Source organism: Anabrus simplex, chromosome 4 (assembly GCF_040414725.1).
Source record: "Anabrus simplex isolate iqAnaSimp1 chromosome 4, ASM4041472v1, whole genome shotgun sequence".
NCBI lineage: Eukaryota > Metazoa > Arthropoda > Insecta > Orthoptera > Tettigoniidae > Anabrus > Anabrus simplex.
Genome location: NC_090268.1, coordinates 376101889 through 376121573, shown reverse-complemented (window position 1 = coordinate 376121573; position 19685 = coordinate 376101889). Strand labels below are relative to the sequence as shown.

At 41.5% G+C, this 19685-nt stretch overlaps 1 protein-coding gene across 4 annotated transcripts in view; it reads left to right on the top strand.

Annotated features, from left to right (window-relative positions):
• The first annotated feature begins 1758 nt into the window (after window positions 1-1758).
• Window positions 1759-19685, top strand: part of LOC136872018 (uncharacterized) — an 811539-nt gene continuing 793612 nt past the window's right edge. For 2 of the 4 annotated variants that reach the window (XM_068227292.1, XM_068227293.1), the window contains exon 1: window positions 1759-1822. In XM_068227292.1, the coding sequence (XP_068083393.1) occupies window positions 1792-1822 (31 nt within the window). In that variant the 5' untranslated portion in view covers window positions 1759-1791. The remainder of the gene's footprint in view (window positions 1823-19685) is intronic. The other 2 variants (XM_068227294.1, XM_068227289.1) reach the window with 1 other exon arrangement.

The following is a 19685-nucleotide window of genomic DNA, read 5'->3' as shown; positions in this document are numbered from 1 at the left end:
TAGCATTTTCGAAGAACAGCAACTAGACCAGGCCAGCCCTTGTCTAATGAAGAGTGATTTTCACAGATTTTCTCGTTATTTTTATACCTATGCATTTACATTCTTCTTTGGATGTTTTTGCATTCCTTCAGTCTATGCTTCCCTGCGCAGAGAGGACAAGTGTCTTCTTCTGCTCTACATTCTCGATATCGGTGATTACAATATATTTGGAACACTTGAAACAGCGAGCTGAAACAATATAGTCTTCTATCTTACATACTGACCAGCACATCTTTGGTTTGAAGTAGTTGTTTTCGGACTTCCGAATTTACTTCCACTACCATATTCTTTATGTTCTTCTTGTTCCGGTAGACAAATTTTGGTTTTATGTAACCTTCCTTTAATCCCAATTCCGTTCCGAGTTTTGTTCTGTTATTACTTCTTCAGCATTTGTAATGTCAGTATGTGAGGGTACATCGTTAATGACTAGATTCGGATTACGCAACTTGGGAATTTTAACATCTAGCACCTCACCGCAGTTTGTCCGACTAGCTTGTAGCTGGCGGCAGAGAAGAACCTAATAGTGGTGAATCTATACTGCTAATAATAAGAGTTGGCGCCTGACATTTCTTAGAGGGAGGTCCGTTTACTGCCTGCCGAGGCGGGATAAAGGGAGTGGCTGTGTGGTTGCCATGGAAACGAGGGTGGGGCGACTGCGGTTGCCATGGAGATAAAATTTCAGGGCAGCTCGTCTTGCTGGGAGTTGCCAAACCTGTCACTGATAAGAACCTGATTGTTTGTATAAGAGTGATCGCAAATGGGACGACACCGCCTGGCCAGGTAGTCTACAACAGGTCACAGCGGTCTGAATGAAGGAGGGAACATGTGAGTCGGAAGCGAGGGGTAAGAGCATGTAGAGAGGAATGCTGGAATGTGGCAACATCGTGAAATGGCACGTGCAGTGCTCCTCCCTCCAACCTTACCTGTCAGACGCCAACTTTAGTTAAGTCTAGTATAGTGCCGAGAAAGTAAAGTGATGTTAGACGTGTAGGACAGTGATTCTGAAGATGGAGAACAGTGTAAAAGTAATGTATACTTTATACAGAAACTTCACATTCAGACATTATAGGAAAGTGAAATCTGCTGGTGATCAGGATTGGAGATGCCCGAAGAACTGTAATGTCGAACTTTTTATTCTGGGGTGTGACCATGTTTTGTCTAGGCGCGTGGGAAATCACACTCGTGATCCATCTTGAGAAAAGCACAAACAGACTCTTACATTCTGGTTCCGTACTAAAAAGTGACAAGAAAACCAAAGAGAGACATCCAGAAGAAAATTGTGCAGTGGCAAAATGGTGAAATGGACAGATTGCACTTTTTGAAATGAGTTTCGCACAAAGTTTAAATGTTATCGTTAGCTAAAAATATCTTCTGAATGAATGTACTTACAAATTGAAGCTCGTTATTATATGGCTTACCGATGTGTTGCGGGGAGTGGTCAAGAGAAAAATCACTAGAGGTCTGCTGCTAGTTGCGGAGTTCGTGTACTGGCGGTAAGGGCAGTTTTGGACAAGTTGCGGAGTTCGTGTGGGCCGGATATCACAGCCTACAATTTCCGGGTTTAGTGGACTGTCGTACGCCCCCTGCGGCATGCTTCTGGGCAGGTGATAACTTTTCCCACGCCCACTCTAACACCTAATATTAATATTGATCCTCGCCAGCTGGCACCACAGTCGCTCCAGTAACCTGATTGGAGTCCCGGCCTCACTGCTTCGGTGGAGCATTAGACAGTCCTGTCATTGTCGCCTTGCCATGAGGCCAGACGTGAGCGCTGCCAACCATGGTGAGTACAAACATTATACAGAGAGGACAGAGTCTACTTCCTTCCTGACCTTTACTAATTATCTATGGTCGAAATTAATGTAGATTAAGCCCGATTTTACGGCAGGGTGCCCTTCCTGGCGCCAACCCTTCGTCGAGGTATGTACTCACCGTTGTGTGTTTTTGGTAGCGATGTGTGTTGCTGTGTAAATGAAGACGAGCTGGCCCTGAGGTCAAGGGCTGCCTGTTACCCAGAGGCCCTGGGTTCAGTTCCTATCCAGGTCAGTCAATTATTTCTTGGATCTGAGTATTGGCTCGAAGTCCACCAGGCCTATGTGAGAACAATTTAGAGGCTATATGACCACGCGTCATCTCGTAATCTGCAAGTCTTCGGGTGGGTAGCGGTCGCTTAGTAGGCCAAGGCTCGTTAGGTCTGTAGCGTCATGGAGTTCTGTATTAAGACAATCACGAACATCCAAACGAATGAATCAAACGCGGTTAAAATCGCTAGCTCCATCGGGGGGCTCTATAAACAAAAGGTCGCTACGTTGACCACTTACGCAAAGCTCTTAAAAAAGTGATAATAACCAAAGGAAGAAAACTTGGCATATTTTGTCAGAATTACAGGAGGTCAGTATAGTCCTAGTTTCGTGTTCCTTAACACAATGCAATGTTTACCCGTTCCTGCCGAATACGGTGTTTGTTAATATAATAATAATAATAATAATAATAATAATAATAATAATAATAATAATAATAATCATAATAATAATAATAATAATAATAATAATTTAATTCAGGCCACGGCAGCTTCCTTCACATCTTCGCGTCGTCGAAAACCATCAGTGTGTTAGTGAGACGTTATAATAATGGCGTATGGCCTCCGGAGAGGCCTGGTGCAGGTCTTTTTCTAGTAGACGGCCTATTAGGCGACCTGCATGTCTGTGAAGTTGAGGGTCCTACCTAGGATGATTTCTAATGTTGAATACGCCACACAAACTCAGCCCCCGAGCCATTGGAATTAACCAATTAAGGTTAAAATCCCCGACCCGGCCGGGAATCGACCCCGGGACCCTCTGAACCGAAGGCCAGTACGCTGACCATTCAGCCAACGAGTCGGACAGTGCGACGTTGAACTTCTGGAATAACAATAATAATAATAATAATAATAATAATAATAATAATAATAATAATAATAATAATAATAATAATAATAATAATAATAATAATGATAAACTCATGTCCTCTTCCCGAGGTGATACAGCTCTTTTCAGGCACACTCCCTTTGGAGGTGAGCTGCATGCACCATTTTAACCACGCACGATCCCTCCTAGCATTCTTAAATTTATGGCAGTCCCGGGAATCGAATCCGGGCCTCCGAGGACGGCAGTTAATAGTGCTCATCGCTACGCTACATAGACGGAAATTGTTGGTAGTGGCTTTACGTCTCACCGACACAGATAGGTCTTCTGGCGACGATGGAATTGGAAAGGGCTAGGAGTTGGAAGGAAGCGGCCGTGGCCTTCATCAAGGTACAGCCCCAGCATTTACCTGGTGTGAAAATGGGAAAACACGGAAAAAACCATCTTCAGGGCCGCCGACAGTTGAATTCGAACCCACTATCTCCCGGATGCAAGCTCACAGCTGCGCGACCCTAACCGCACGGCTAACTCGCCCGGTCACAGACGGAAATAATAATAATAATAATAATAATAATAATAATAATAATAATAATAATAATAATAATAATAATAATAATAATGCCCGCCTCTGTGGTGTAGTGGTTAGTGTGATTAGCCGCCCCCCACCCGGAAGCCCAGGTTCGATTCCCGGCTCGGCTACGAAATTTTAAAGTGGTACGAGGGCTGGAACGGGGTCCACTCAGCCTCGGGAGGTCAACTGAGTAGAGAAGGGGGAGTCGATTCCCTCCTCAGCCATTCTCCAAGTGGTTTTCTGTGATTTCCCACTTCTCCTTCAGGCAAATGCCGGGATGGTACCTAACTTAAGACCACGGCCGCTCCTTTCCCTCTTCCTTTCCTGTCCCTTCCAATCTTCCCATCCCTCCACAAAGCCCCTGTTCAGTATAGCAGGTGAGGCCACCTCGGCAAGGTACTAGTCCTCCTTCCAAGTTGTATCCCCGACCTAAAATCTCGCGCTCCAAGACACTGTCCTTGAGGCGGTAGAGGTGCGAGCCCTCGCTGAGGCTGAGGGAGAAACCAACCCTGTAGGGTAAACCGATTAAGAAAGAAAGAAAGAAATAATACTAATACTATTGGAATAATGTCCACTCGTTGGCTGAATGGTCAGCGTACTGGTCTTCGGTTCAGAGGGTCCCGCGTTCGATTCCCGGCCGCGTCGGGGATTTTAACCTTCATTGGTTAATTCCAAAGGCCCGGAGGTTGGGTGTTCGTGTTGTCCCCAATATCCCTGCAACTCACACACTACACATTACACTATCCTCTACCACAAAAACACGCAGTTACCTACACATGACAGATGCCACCCGCCCTCATCGGAGGGTCTGTCTTGCAAGGGCTGCACTCGGCTTGAAATAGCCACACGAAATTATTATTATTGGAATAATAATAATAATAATAATAATAATAATAATAATAATAATAATAATAATAATAATAATAATAATACGCGTTTGTGAAATGCAACAGCTACTCAATGAAACACCGACTTGTTAAAACATTGCGTTGGGTCTGAGAGTTCATGCTTAATTTGTAATCTTAAATGTGATCCTAAACTACTCTCCTAAGGCACGTGATTTTGTGTTAAGATCTGTTTCGTCTTTTCCCCCTCATTTTCTACAACTTTTCTCACACTCTAGGGGGGTGAGTGCGATCTGTGTTGTAGATGTAGGCCTGCAACAGAAAATAACCTCTTGCGGGCCAAAATTCCGGCACCTCGGTGCCTCCGAAAACCGTACGAGCTGTTTTAGCATGTAAAACCAATGTATGTTTGTTGAGTATTCAGCCCGAAGGCTGGTTTGATCCTCAACAGCACCACAATCAGCTGTCATAGATGGTTCAGGCGTCACTGAGGAGACGTACTAGGTAAATAAGGAGCGAAGTAGTTTCCCGTTGCTTTCCTCGCCGAGTCAAATGTTGCTATTGAATGTCAGTCTGCCAATCCTACAACCATGAGGCTGAGACAGGTCAATGAAAGAAACAAATTTGATCTAGCCCATACCAGAAGACACAGCGCACTGTGAATCCTAGTTCTCGCCACCAAGATTATGTAAAACCAATAACATTATTATTATTATTATTATTATTATTATTATTATTATTATTATTATTATTATTATTCTACCGCTTTTCTCACATCTGTGGCGTCGCGGTTCCGACCTGTCTCGCACATCTGGATTTGGCTCTGTTTTACGGCTGGATGTCCTTCCTGACGCCAACCTTATATGGAGGAATGTAGCCACTATTGCGTGTTTCTGTGGTGGTTGGTAGTGTAGTGTGTTGTCTGAATCTGAAGAGGAAAGTGTTGCGACAAACACAAACAGCCAGTACCCGGCCGGGAATCGAACCCGGGAGCCTCTGAACCGAAGGCCTTAACGCTGACAATTCAGCCAATTCTTCTTCTTCTTCTTATTATTATTATTATTATTGTTACCGTGTTTTAGCGGTAGGTAGAGGTGAAAGAAGGTGCGGGCTTGAACGGGTCTCAAACTACGGAATCAAAGTTAATGTAAAATTTAACAAGGTTATATTTTCTTTTCAAAGTTAAGAAATAAAACAAGTACGGCAGGTACAGAGTAGCAAGGCAACAAAAGGAGCAATTACAGTATTTACAGTACTTGGGCTTCGAGCCCTGAATTCACACTTCTAGGGCAATTAGCCCAATTTTAATCCAAAAATAAGTTTTACCAGAGGGGCAGAAAACCCCATTCATGTTCAGGAGCACTTGCTCCAAATTACACAGAAAAGCCTCCTCGAGGCATACAACACTCAATTTCCAAGAAAGAGCCACACGCTCTCAACCTTTAGGCCTCTCAAAGGCCACACCAAACTCCACCTTCAAGTTGTCCTCTCAGGACATAGACACAGGGGTAACCTACCCAACCTACTGAGGTCTATTAAATGAAAAAGGTTAATTACATGACCTCTAAAATAACAATTTGAGAGGAGGCGATCTGCACTCCTAATTTATTTGTTTCAAACCCTAATTTGGCTCTAGGCCACTAATGCAAGGGCTAATCCCATACTACTGAGGTGACTTTAGAAAAGAACAATTTGCTTTACGTTAACGAAGAATAAGTTGAGAAAAATAAGTTCACCTAAAAACAATATGATTGGGAGCTCGAGAGGGTTAAGCACTCTCTATCCCGATATGCAGCTTTAAAAGATAACAGATGCTAAGAGTAGTTACATTTTAGGAAAAGGTTACATGATAGAAACGCTTCGGACCCGCCCCGAGAGTTAAACTGCTGAGCTAGCAAGAAAAGAAGTTATTAATTGGCCATTACCTAGTTGTTGACCGCTGCCGAAGAAAGAGGCGCTTCCCGCCCCCTGCTATGTACTTTACACATTGAAAGATGGAACAGAAGTGGCACCGAGACCCTAAAATCAGCAGTTTATATACTCTCGCGGAAAGTTCGAGGCGTTTCAGGGAAGAAAACACCCGCCCACAATCACTTTATTGGTTAGGGATAAGCAGCATATTCAAGTTGGGGGAAGATACATCGGATTGGTCAGAAATTAATTAAAGAAATTCGGGATTGGCTAACTACAAAACAAGGGGAAAGAGAGGGGTATACAGCCAACTTAAACAATAACAGAAAGAAATTTAGCAAAGAACAAACTTTTGAAATTAAATTTTCTCAAAAAAACAGTTCTTTCACTCCGCACTAGGGTGCGCTATTGTTGATCTTCAGTAGTGTCCTCTAGAAGAGAAAGTTCACACTTCTTACTACAAGCAAAACAAAATACGTCGAAAATGACACAGTTCAAAAACTCCAAAATTTCCAGGTAGTGACATCTTCTGAGAAAGTAGAAAATTAATTCCGTCGATAAAGTTCAGACTTCCTCCAGCAGAGGAGTTTCAACTGGCGCAAATTTTAAATTAGTGGCGTGGAGGTGTACCGCCCGGTACAATTATTATTATTATTATTATTATTATTATTCGCTAATCGGCCAGCTAGGGACGACGACGAGTTTCATTGCACATTCTGGCGTTTATGCAATTTTCAATTGATCCAGTGGGTTTCTATTAGATTGGTGTGCCGAGCACGGCGTTCATCTGACCACTTTGCACCAGTTCTCCATTTCTCATCCTGGAAAATCCCAAAAGTCACGATGCTTGTTCAGAAAATAACTCATTTGAGTGTGGTATCTGGTCGTAGGCCCATTTCTTCGAGGTCTTACTTGAAGTTAACTTACCAGGGAATTGTTGTTTTTGGTTTTGAATAGAAATTGTTAAAAATACATTTTGTCCATCGAGAGTCGTTCATCCGTCGTAAGTGTCCGTAGAAGCGAGTCGTGCGTTTACGCTTTGTGTCCGTGATCTTCTTTATCTTAGAGTAGATTTCTTGTCTGGATTTTCTTATGTAGATCCCATTTTTGTAGTTTGGGCCGGGTTATGTTGTGGAGAATCTTTACCTCTTTTTTCTCTAACTTAGCGAGTGCACATTTCTGAGAGAGTATAAGTCATTCTGAAGCATAGAGAGATGCCGACTTGGCGACTGTGATTTAATAATAATAATAATAATAATAATAATAATAATAATAATAATAATAATAATAATAATAATAATAATAATAATAAGTAGTAGTAGTAGTAGTAGTAGTGTCATCATCATCATTACAAATACACAGTCTCCTAGCCAGAGAAACTAAATACGGCTAAAATCCTCGACGTGGCCGGGATTCTAACCCAGGACTCTCTGAAATATTACGGTATATTATTGGTTTTATGTCCTACTGACAGTTTTCGGAGACGCCGAAATGCCGGAATTATTTCCCGCAGTTCTTTTACATGCCGGTAAATCTTCCGACACGAGGCTGACGTACAAAGGGCACTAGGAAAGTTTTGCAATACGCAAAAATGGTTGGCTGGACACCCCTGTTATGGTGAGGGATGAAAAGAGCGGTGAAAACCAATCTAGAAGACAGCCAGGCGCGACCTTCACACCAGTTGTTACCAAGCAGTGGGACTGAAAGCAAGTTAAGATGTCAGTGTAGTCTAAAGGTGAACATCGCGCAATTATCCACTACAAATTTTCTCGGGGATTAACTGTTGACCAGTGCCTGGAAGAAATGACTCCTGTGCTAGTGAAAGACTGTCCACATCGGACAACAATTTTCCGCTGGTACAAAGAGTTCCAGAAGGGAAATTTTGGGGTTGAAGACGATCCTCGTTCTGGGCGACCGTCTGAATCAGTGACTGAAGAAAACATTGAAGCTATAAGGTAAATGTTGCAGCAAGAGAGGCAGTGTGACATATCGGCAGGTAGAAGAGACCCTCCACATCCCTGCACCAGCTGTTCATTCAATTCTACACGACCATCTCCATGTTAGAAAGGTTTGTTCCCTTTGGATGCCCTATATACTTTCAGAGGAACAAAGGGCACATCGAGTGAAATGGTGCCGAAAAATGCTAAAACAGTTTGAAAAAGGGACTTCGCGTAACGTCAATAGCATCGTTACAGGTGACGAAACTTGGCTTTATTATTACTACGATGTCCCTACAAAATCCTAGAACAAGATATGGCTGTTTGAAGATGAGGGTACTCCTGTGACTGTGCGAAAGTCAAGGTCAGTGAAGAAAAGGATGATTACAGTATTCTTCACTAAACGGGGCATCCTGACTCGGGTTGTGCTAGAAACAAAAAGGACAGTTACTGCGAAGTGGTACAGTGAGACTTGTCTGCCTCAGGTCCGCCAGGCTCTCAAGTAGCTCCGTCCAAGGTCTTGGCTCTTGCATCACGACAATGCTCCAGCATATCGTGCTAATGTAACAATGGATTTTGTTGCCAGATTAGGGTTGACTGTGCTTGAGCACCCTCCACACGGTCCTGATCTTGCCCCATGTGAGTTCGCACTCTTCCCAGAAGTGAAGATGAAGCTGAAAGGGCGGCGTTTTGCATCCGACGAGGAGCTTCTGGCAGCATGGGATCAAGAATGTGAAAATATAACCAAAGAAAAGTGGTACAGTTGGTTCAGTGACTGGTTTCGACGTATGGAGAAGTGTATTGAGTGCAGTGGAAATTATTTTGAAAAAGTCTAAAGCGTTCACTCACATTGCAAAACTTTCCTAGTGCCCTTTGTATCTGAGCATCTTTAAGTACCAGCCGACTGAGCCGGGATCGAGGGTCAGCATTCTGCAGTCTGAGTCACACAGTGCCCGGCAGGGCCCTCTGAACCGAAGGCCATTCAGCCAAGGAGACGGACATCGTGGATTCAAAAATAAAAATATGCACAGAAATAAACAAAAAACAACAAGGAAAGCCTCATGACTGATGGAAATAGTGATGATATTATTTTAATGTCCCTTAAATTGCTATAGATATTAAGATAGACCAGAGTGTAGGATATTTTTTTTTCTTTTTGCTATTTGCTTTACGTCGCACCGACACAAATAGGTCTTATGGCGACGATGGGACAGGAAAGGCCTAGGAATGGGAAGGAAGCGGCCGTGGACTTAATTAAGGTACAGCCTCAGCATTTGCCTGGTGTGAAAATGGTAAACCACGGAAAGCCATCTTCAGGGCTGGCAACAGTGGGGTTCGAACCCACTATCTCCCGGATGCGAGCTCACAGCTACGCGCCCCCAAACCGCACGGCCACCTCGCCCGGTATAGGAATTTTGACTGTCGGAAACCAACGAAACGGATTAGTCGCATTTCTTCATTCCTGAATGTTCAGTGACCCAACAATTGTTCTTCTTCAAGTCTTCTCGGTCTTCCACTATACACATCGTTGGTTCTAGTGTATATTTTCATTGACTTTGTCCAACCATCAACTCGAACATCTTCGTTTAGTTTTTTAAAGAAAGAGCGTTCCAAGATTGTCATCTGATCATCCCACTTACGTGTAAGAAAAAACTGGAGAATCTGTGGTAGCAGATAAATCCTATGACCGAGTAAGGGGCGGCAAAGTTTGCGTCATGAAGATATCAGCTTGCATTCGGGAGGTAGTGGGTTCGAACCCCGCTGTCGGCATCCCTGACGATGGTTTTCCATGCTTTCCCATTTTCAAACCAGACAAATGCTGGGGCTGTACCTTATTTAAGGCCATGGTCGTTTCCTTCTCACTTCTACCCCTTTCCTCTACCATCATCGCCATAAGACCTATCTGTCCATGCGACGTAAAGCAAATTGTAAAAATAATCGTAAAAATAAAAATACTACGGTAGCGGATAAATTAGTTCCTTTTATATATTTAGGGGCTGCCTGGCCGAGGCGGTAAAGGCGTGCTCGGTCCGCTCGGAAGGACGTGGGTTCGAATCCCCGTCAGTAAGTCGTCAAATTTAAGAAACGAGATTTCCATTTCTGGAGATGCATATGGCCCTGAGGTTCACTCAGCCTACACCAAAAATGAGTACCAGGTTAATTCTTGGGGGCAAAGGCGGCCGGGCGTAGAGCTAACCACTCTATCCCATCACGTGCCGAGGTTAACAATGGTGGAAGCCTTTATCTTCCACTCCTCCAAGGACATTCATGGCCTGTACGGAGGTGACTTTGCTTTGCTTTTATATATTTAATTCACGAAGAATTAATGGTTTGTTCCGGTTTTCCATCCAAGAAATCCGATATGCCCCACATTTTTAAAAGCGTCAAACCTCGCACAGTGTATGGTTTTCATGGTCCTTTCCTCGCTGGTGATATCCAGGCCATCTACCTATCAACTTAGACATCCTAGTAGTGCTACTGTCCAGCAAGAAATACAACATTCTACTGGACGGATACCATGGCCGAGTATATACAATTTTACCGGGTGTCGCCGAGTGCGCCATCAGAGATCTTTAACATGCCAACAACAAAAGGCGAATACATCATCCAGGATAATGAGTCAGATATTCTGATCCTCTGATGCAGCTCGCAGCAAAATATTGTATACTAGCTGATGTACCCGTGCTTCGCTACGGAATTCTACATTGTATACGGGAATTCTAGTGTACGTGTTGTGAGCAAGATTGTATTAAATTGCATAGCTCTTAACGTAACCACAGAAACGCGACGGGGAAGTCACCAAACATATTTTCTCATATGAAGATTGAATTAGGGAATTTTCACTGTAATGGTAGACCCGCTTGCATACCATCAGTCACAATCAGGTTGGGGAGATTCCATTATGATGGTAGACACTCACTCTCCATCTGCCTTTTTACATTCTCAGAAAGATTGTCTTAGTGGTTTTCTCAACTGAAATTAACATATATTATAATGACGTCAATTGGAATGGCGCGATTAAAAGCAATGCTTTCATATGAAACACTCGATCAAATGAAACACCACACATTTTCTCACTTTTAACGAACAGGACTACACTGCCCCAAGTTCCAGAGCTGGAATGACCAAACATACATATTTAAAAATTACCTTTTAGGCACCTTCCCCTAAGCTACAATTTCATCCAGGGTGAATAAAATTGTTTATATCTTACACTGTAGTTTCTTATTCCCCGACTCTATATACTGATTTTCATTAAATTCTGTTAACCCATTTTCTCGTGGCTCGGCATTGATATGGACTTATCAACAAAAATACAAAATCATGAATATCTGTGTTATCATAGCCGGTACGGTAAAAATGTATAAGACATAAATGGTCGTAAATTTAATTCTACATAGCTTTGGTTATGTAGTATTTATCGATACGACCACTAACAATATAAATATTTGAGAATTAAACTTTAGGTCTTCCCCTAAACTACCATTTTATTCAGCGTGAATAAAATTATTTATAGCCTAGATTGTAGCGACTTATTTCCTGGCTTTGCATACCAATTTTTATTAAAATAGGACCACTAATAACATAAATATTTAAAATTAAATTTTAGGCCTTCCCCTAAACTACCGTTTCTATCAGCGTGAATAAAATTATTTATGACTTAGATTGTAGCGACTTATTCCCCAACTTTGCATACTGATTTTCATTAAATTCTCTTTAGCCGTTTTCTAGTGATGCGTGTACATACATACATACATACATACATACATACATACATACATACATACATACATACATACATACATACATACATACATACATACATACATACAGACAGACAGACAGAAATTACGGAGAAGTAAAAGTGCATTTCCTTGTTACTGTGGACATGACCGATACAGAAATACCATTCTTTTCAAATTCTGAGCAATGTACAGACAAAACTCTTATTTTATATATTTAGATAGCTGAAACTTTTCTAGGGAAAACAATGAGTCGATGATTGGTCTCAATAGACGAGGAGGTGAGTCGTATACCCAGGGTCTTTTAGGTAGAGACCGAATACCGAAATATCATATATAACCGTAATTAGGGAAACAGTTATTATCACAGGTAAAATACGTCCAATAACGGTTACATTACCGGTAAAGACTGGCGGGTAGTGGGGGAGGGCAAATTGGAATGCCTTCGTTCCCTCGGGATTTGGGAAGTAGTCTGCTCGGTGAGTGGGAGTTACCGTGGATATCGCGCCTGAAACTGAAGGACCTCGTTGTCTGTTGCATGCTTTATCAGCAGCTTGGCATATCTGTACTGGATAAGCTAAGAACACGTAAGCAAACTCATAGTTTAGTGCATATTCTAACTTGCGGTCACAGACACGCACATGAGATTATATTTTACACATGAGGTTCAATCTCAGAAGACTATGCGGCCAGTACTTAGCATACACAGCAGGGTTGCCATTCCAGTAACATAAGAGTTCTGGGCATTATGATGTCATAAATCACACATTTACACAATCGCAGAAAGAAATAATTGATGACAATATTTGAGGATAGCGTATTAATAACAACAAAAACAACAACATTAAGCTCGGTTTTTTGTACATTATTGATAATAATAATAATAATAATAATAATAATAATAATAATAATAATAATAATAATAATAATAATAATAATAATAATTGTACCGAGCGGTACACCTCCATGCCGCTCATTCAAAGATTGCACCAATTTAAACTCCTCTACAGGAGAAGTTTGGAACCTTGAAAACTGAACTAATTCTACTATTTCTTAAAAGATGTCACTACGGTAAATTGTGTAATTTTGAAGTGTTCTGAACGATGTCTATTTCGATTTGTATTTATTTGCTCTGTAGCAAGAAGTATGGACATTCTCTTCTAGATGGCACTACTTGAGAACTATAATTGTGCACCCTAGTGCGAAGTGAAGGAACTGGTTTTTTTTTGAAGAAATTTGGTATTCATAAGTTTGTTCTTTGTTAAATTTCTTTCAGTCATTTTTTGGGTTGGCAGTATAACCCTTCTTTTTCCGCTTGTTTTGAATTTAGCCAATCCCGAATTTCTCTAATTAATTTTTGACCAATAACGTATGTCTTCTCCGATATGGATATGTTGCCTTAAGCTATCCAATAAAGTTGAGGGGGGGGTGTACTCATTCTTGAAAGGTCTCGAATGTCCCACGAGGGTATTTAAACTGCTGATTTTCTTGTCTCGGTGCCACTTCATCGACATCTTGCTTAGTGTGTGATTATGTAGCAGGGGGCGGGAAGCGCCTCTTTCTTCGGGCAGCAGTTCATCCACAAGGTAATGGCCGCTTAATAACTTTATTTCTTGCTAGATCAGCAGTTTAACCCTCGGGGCAGGTTCGAAACTTTTCTCATGTAACCTATCTTTAAAATGTAATAGATATTTGGTAAAAATTCCGCCTCTTTAACTATAAATTGGGATAGAGAGTGCCTAACCCTCTCGAGCTCCCACTCAATTTGTTTTGAGGTGACTACGTTTCATAACCGTTTTTCTTCTCTTCGTAATGTAATAAAGTTTTCTTATCGTGTCACCTCCTTAGTATGGGATTAGCCCTTGCGTAAGCGGCCTAGTGCCAAATAGGTTTCAAGAGTGTATTAGGAGTGCAAGCTTCGCCTCCATTCTATTTTGTATTATGGGCCAGTAACTTAACCTGATGTTTTATTTTCCTCATGTAAAGGCCCTGTAGGTTGGGTATCAAATACCCCTGTTTCTTGGTGTGCCTTAAGGGCAGATAGAAATGAAGTTGGTTGTAGCCTTTGATAGGCTTGTAAAATTGAGAGCGGGTCTGCTCTTTTCCTCTTAACATTGTAATTAGGAGCAAGTGCTCCTCGTACTTAGGGGTTTTCTGCCCTTCAGCTATTGTGGTGGTGAGCTGAGAGCTCAGAACTTAATCTTGGGGCTCCAAGCCCAAATCTGGTAATAATTGTAATTTCTTAACTTGTTTTCCTGCTACTTGGTACCTGTTACTCTGTTGTTGTTATCTGTTGATTTTGAAAAGAAAATATAACCTTTGTTAAAGTTTTAAAAGTAATTTTAATTTTGTAAGTTGAGACCTATTCCCGCCCGCACCTTCTTTCACCTCTAACTACCACGGATAACTCCGTAACAATAATAATAATAATTTTGTACCGAGTGCAGCCCTTGTAAGGCAGAACCTCCGATGAGGGTAGGCGGCATCTGCCATGTGTACATGTGTAGATGTGTAGGTAACTGCGTGTTATTGTGGTGGAGGATACTGTTATATGTGGTGTTAGTTGCAGGGATGTTGGGGACAACACAAACACCCAGCCCCCGAGCCATTGGAATTAACCAATGAAGGTTAAAATCCCCGATCCGGCCGGGAATCGAACCCGGGATCCTCTGAAGCGAAGGCCAGTACGCTGACCAATCAGCCAACGAGTCGCACTACAGTACTGATGAACTTGACCATTTTCGATTCCTGTTAGATCCGTAACGACTACTAATGATTTAACAACCTATGAAACAACAGGGCTAATAAGGTTCTGCCAGTCAATACAATTAATTTACACAATTAATTTATGGTGATTGTCCGCCTCTGTGGTGTAGTGGTTAGTGTGATTAGGTGCCACCTCCAGAGGCCCGGGTTCGATTCCCGGCTCTGCCACGAAATTTGAAAAGTGGTACGAGGGCTGGAACGGGGTCCACTCAGCCTCGGGAGGTCAACTGAGTAGAGGGGGGTTCGATTTCCTCCTCAGCCATCCTGGAAGTGGTTTTCCGTGGTTTCCCACTTCTCCTCCAGGCAAATGCCGGGATGGTACCTAACTTAAGGCCACGGCCGCTTCCTTCCCTCTTCCTTGCCTGTCCCATCCAATCTTCCCATCCCTCCACAAGGCCCCTGTTCAGCATAGCAGATGAGGCCGCCTGGGCGAGGAACTGGTCATCCTCCCCAGTTGTATCCCCCACCCAGAGTCTGAAGCTCCAGGACACTGCCTTTGAGGCGGTAGAGGTGGGATCCCTCGCTGAGTCCGAGGGAAAAACCGACCCTGGATGGTAAATAGATTACGAACGAACGAATTTATGGTGATTCCTAATTTAATTATTTCATTATCGTACATGTTTTTTCTTCAACGATAATAGAAAAAAAACAGTCAAAATCTCCAAGGAGATCCTTAAAATTACAATACATAACATAAGACCTTACCATAAAATAACCAATATAAGAAATGTACATTGAAATCTACAACAATTCTGTCTTATGTCACAGTCTAAAACCAGTCTAAAGCAGTATTCGCCAGGGTCTTCTAGGCAGAGACCGAATACCGAAATATCATATATAACCGTAATTAGGGAAACCGTTATTATCACAGGTAAAATAGTCCGGTAAAGACTGGCGGATATTGGGGGAGGGCAAATATCATCGCAAAGAAATACTTTATCGGCGAATTGAATTCGCACATTATTATATAAATTACAAAGAGAGAGATTCAAGAGTAAAAGTTCACGGGCATAGGTCACGCTAGCGGACCTATCCGTATGAGCCGAGTCGAAAACTACACACTAAAACAAAAAAAACAAAAAGATTCTGAATATTTAATAAGGAAAATAAATGTTTAACTATAGGTGGAAATGACTAGTGCCTCCGTTATCGTTTGTTTTTTAGTGCCTTCAAAACCACATCGGGACGGCAATGCTGAATATCGTGCGCAGGTATTCTGGAGTGTAATGGTACCCAGACCACAACGCTTACTGTAGATATATCTTCTATTATATCACTGCGTAAGTTGCAACGATGAGGAGAAAGTAGTACGTACTATAATGACGAAAAGTCATTCGACACGTGCTTATGTCGCTGGAATTGTCGTGAACTCGTGTGTATGCGAGTTACTCAAATGTACCTCCAAATTTCTCCAATGATTTCCCTAGAAATAAATTAGTCCATATAATGCTCACATTAATATTATTATACTCTCAGCAATGATCCATCGTAGATACAACAGAGCATAGATCCGCCCAAAGCATATCACAGTAAGCCTGCGATGTGTAGGAATTCAAGTATTATTATTATTATTATTATTATTATTATTATTATTATTATTATTATTATTATTATTTCAGGGATTTATCGTGGACAGCAGAGGTAAGGAAGCGTGTGGGGTGAATGGCTCGACAGGGGACCACTTAGAGTAAAGAGTACTTTAACAAAATTGGAAATTTTATTTCTTTCCTCTCTTAAAATCCAAATAGAGTGATTTAATGATTTAACAAGAACCAGAAAAACATAGGAGTTGGACAATTACTTGAGAATAGTCACATATAACAATAACTCGTCAGCTCCAACAATGCAGTGAACTTACAAGTCCTTAATTTTTAATGGAAAGACATCCCCAGTTACTAACCTACATACGGAAGAGCATAATTGGTCCTAACAGGTACAACATTATAAAGTCTGAGCTCCTATTACATAGATGCTAACCTAAGTAAAGCGATATGTCGCTTGATACCTTTTCCAATGACACTGGTAACCAATTTGGTGACACTATTTCATAGGGTTCATAAACAGTTTGCCCCATGGTGGGCTTATCATTTACAAAATTTCACAAACATTTGGAGTACTGTTCCATAAAGGAACCCAAATGTAGACACGGTTACCCGCAAAACCATAATGCATATACAGGGGAATATTGTCCATTCGACTAGGCCTTACAAAGGAAAAGAGGAAGGTTACAACAAATACAGACAGTTAACAAAAGGCAAGGAAGCGAAACACCAGCACTCCTCGGAGAAACATTGTGGAAACGACAAGAACACAAGTGGGCTTAAGGCCCAATGACACAAAGGCTAATCCTTCGCTAATAGAGTGACAAAAAAGGGGAACAGTAAAGGTCGAGACTAATTTACAGATTTAGAGGTTGAAAAGCCTCTCACCCAACTCGAATATAGAAGGGGAGAGTTCGGAGGGTAATCACTCGTGCTCCCTTACATTAAATTATTTTCCCAGCAGGGAATCTAAATTGAGTCCGAAGACTGCGCAGAAGGTTACATTACAGCGATAAATGAAAACTTACACAATATATTTTAAAGAAAACCACTGAAATCTTCCTCTCAGAACACATGCCGGCACAATCACATATTTAGGTTTATTCCGCCATTACCCGTAAGCTCTGGATCTTCTTCAAGCCGGCCGCCTCATGCCTCCTGCCCACTCTAACCTTCGTCAAGTTGCGCATACAATCACCGGAGCAAATCAGACAAAACGACCCAAATGCGCTCGGCTTAAATAGATCCCCAGGGGAAAGCTCTAGACTATGTTGGAATACAGAGCGCTGATAGGCTAAATTTCCATCCACTAATCTGAGTTCTGATTGGTTAGAAGACTTCATTACCGGCATATGATAGACAGGTTACGTTAGAGGAGGAACCAGGTGTAGAGCTGACAACTTCAGCACATAAAAAGGAATAACCAGAATAAAGGTTTACTAACTATAACGAATTAAATTTCTTAGTAGATTCACTGGGGCTTAGCCCACTAGAGGTCGCTAGAAAATAGATGAAAGAGCCATCTAACCATCGGAGAAACAAGTTTTACAATATCTTAAGAGTTCTTAATCACTGTTAGAGATGGCCATAGTAGAGATGGCGTACATTTTGAATAGCCGGGGAAGGTGTACCCCTGGTACAATATTATTATTATTATTATTATTATTATTATTATTATTATTATTATTATTATTATTATTGTTACCGTGTTTTTGCGGTAGTTATGCGTGAAAGAAGGTGCGGGGTGGTGAATAGGTCTCAGCTATGAAAGTAAAATTAATTTAAAATTTAACAAGGTTATATTTTCTTTTCAAAATAAAGAAATAACAAACATGGCAGGTACAGAGTAGCAAGTCAAAAGGGTAGTTACAATATTTACAGAATTTGAGCTTCGAGCCCTAACTTCACAATGCTTGGGCAATCAGCCCAACCTTACTTCAAAATAAGTATTAACAGAGGGGCAGAAAACCCCATTCATGCTCAGGAGCACTTGCTCCAAATTACACCGAAAAGCCTCCACGAGGCATACAACACTCAATTTTCGAAAAAGAGCCACTCGCTCTCAACTTTAAGCCTCTCAAAGGCCACACCAAACTCCACCTTCAAGTTGTCCTCACTGGACATAGACACAGGGGTAAAATACCCAACCTACTGAGGTCTATTAAATGAAAAGGGGTAATTACATGACCTCCAAAATAACAATTTGAGAGGAGGCGATCTGCACTCCTAATACACTTTGTTTTTAAAACCTAATCTGGCTCTAGGCCACTAATGCAAGGGCTAATCCCATACTACAGAGGTGACTTTAGAAAAGAACAATTTTACATAATGTTAAGGAAGAATAGGTTGAGAAAATAAGTTCACCTCAAAACAATATGAGTGGGAGCTCGAGAGGGTTACGCACTCTCTATCCCAATACGTAGTTTAAAAGATAGAATAGATACAAGTTTCTTTACATTTTTAAGGAAGGTTACATAATGGAAAAACTTCGGACCCGCCCCGAGAGTTAAACTGCTGAGCTAGCAAAGAAAGAAGTTATTAATCGGCCATTACCTGGTTGTTGACCGCTGCCGGAGAAAGAGGCGCTTCCCGCCCCCTGCTATGTACTTTACACACTGAAAGATGGAAGAGAAGTGGCCCGGAGACCCTAAAATCAGCAGTTTATATTCTCTCGCGGAAGGTTCGAGGCGTTAGGGGAATGAAAACACCCTCCCACAAATTCTTTATTGGGTAGGATACAGCAACATATTCAAGTTGGGGGAAGATACCTCTGATTGGTCAGAAATTAATAAAAGAAATTCGGGATTGGCTAAATACAAAACAAGGGGAAAGAGAGGGGTATACAGCCAACTTAAACAATAACAGAAAGAAATTTAACAAGAAACAAACTTTTGAAATAAAAATTTCTCCAAAAAAATAGTTCTTTCACTCCGCACTAGGGTGCACTATTGTTGATCTTCAGTAGTGTTCTCTAGAAGAGAAAGTTCACACTTCTTTCTACAAGCAAAACAAAAATATGTCGAAAATGACACAGTTCAAAAACTCTAAAATTTCCAGGTAGTGACATCTTCTGCGAAACTTGAAAATTAATACCGTCAATAAAGTTCAGACTTCCTCCAGCAGAGGAGTTTCAACTGGCGCACATTTTAAATTAGCGGCGTGGAGGTGTACCGCCCGGTACAGACCACCCCCCCCCCCAAAAGTTCCTCCAGGGGTGACACATGAAATCTGTTTGAGACAAGGTCCAAGTGATGATGTGGATATGAAGATTGATTGCAGAAGCATTTATAAGATTTTCTTAATTTGGTTTGATTCAGTTTCAAAATTTTTTGTAGTAACAGCGGAAGTACTGTTTTAATGTTTGTAGAAGGTGAATTCAGAAGATAAACTTTAGTTTTAAAGTCGAGGAAAAATTTTCTAAGTCCACCA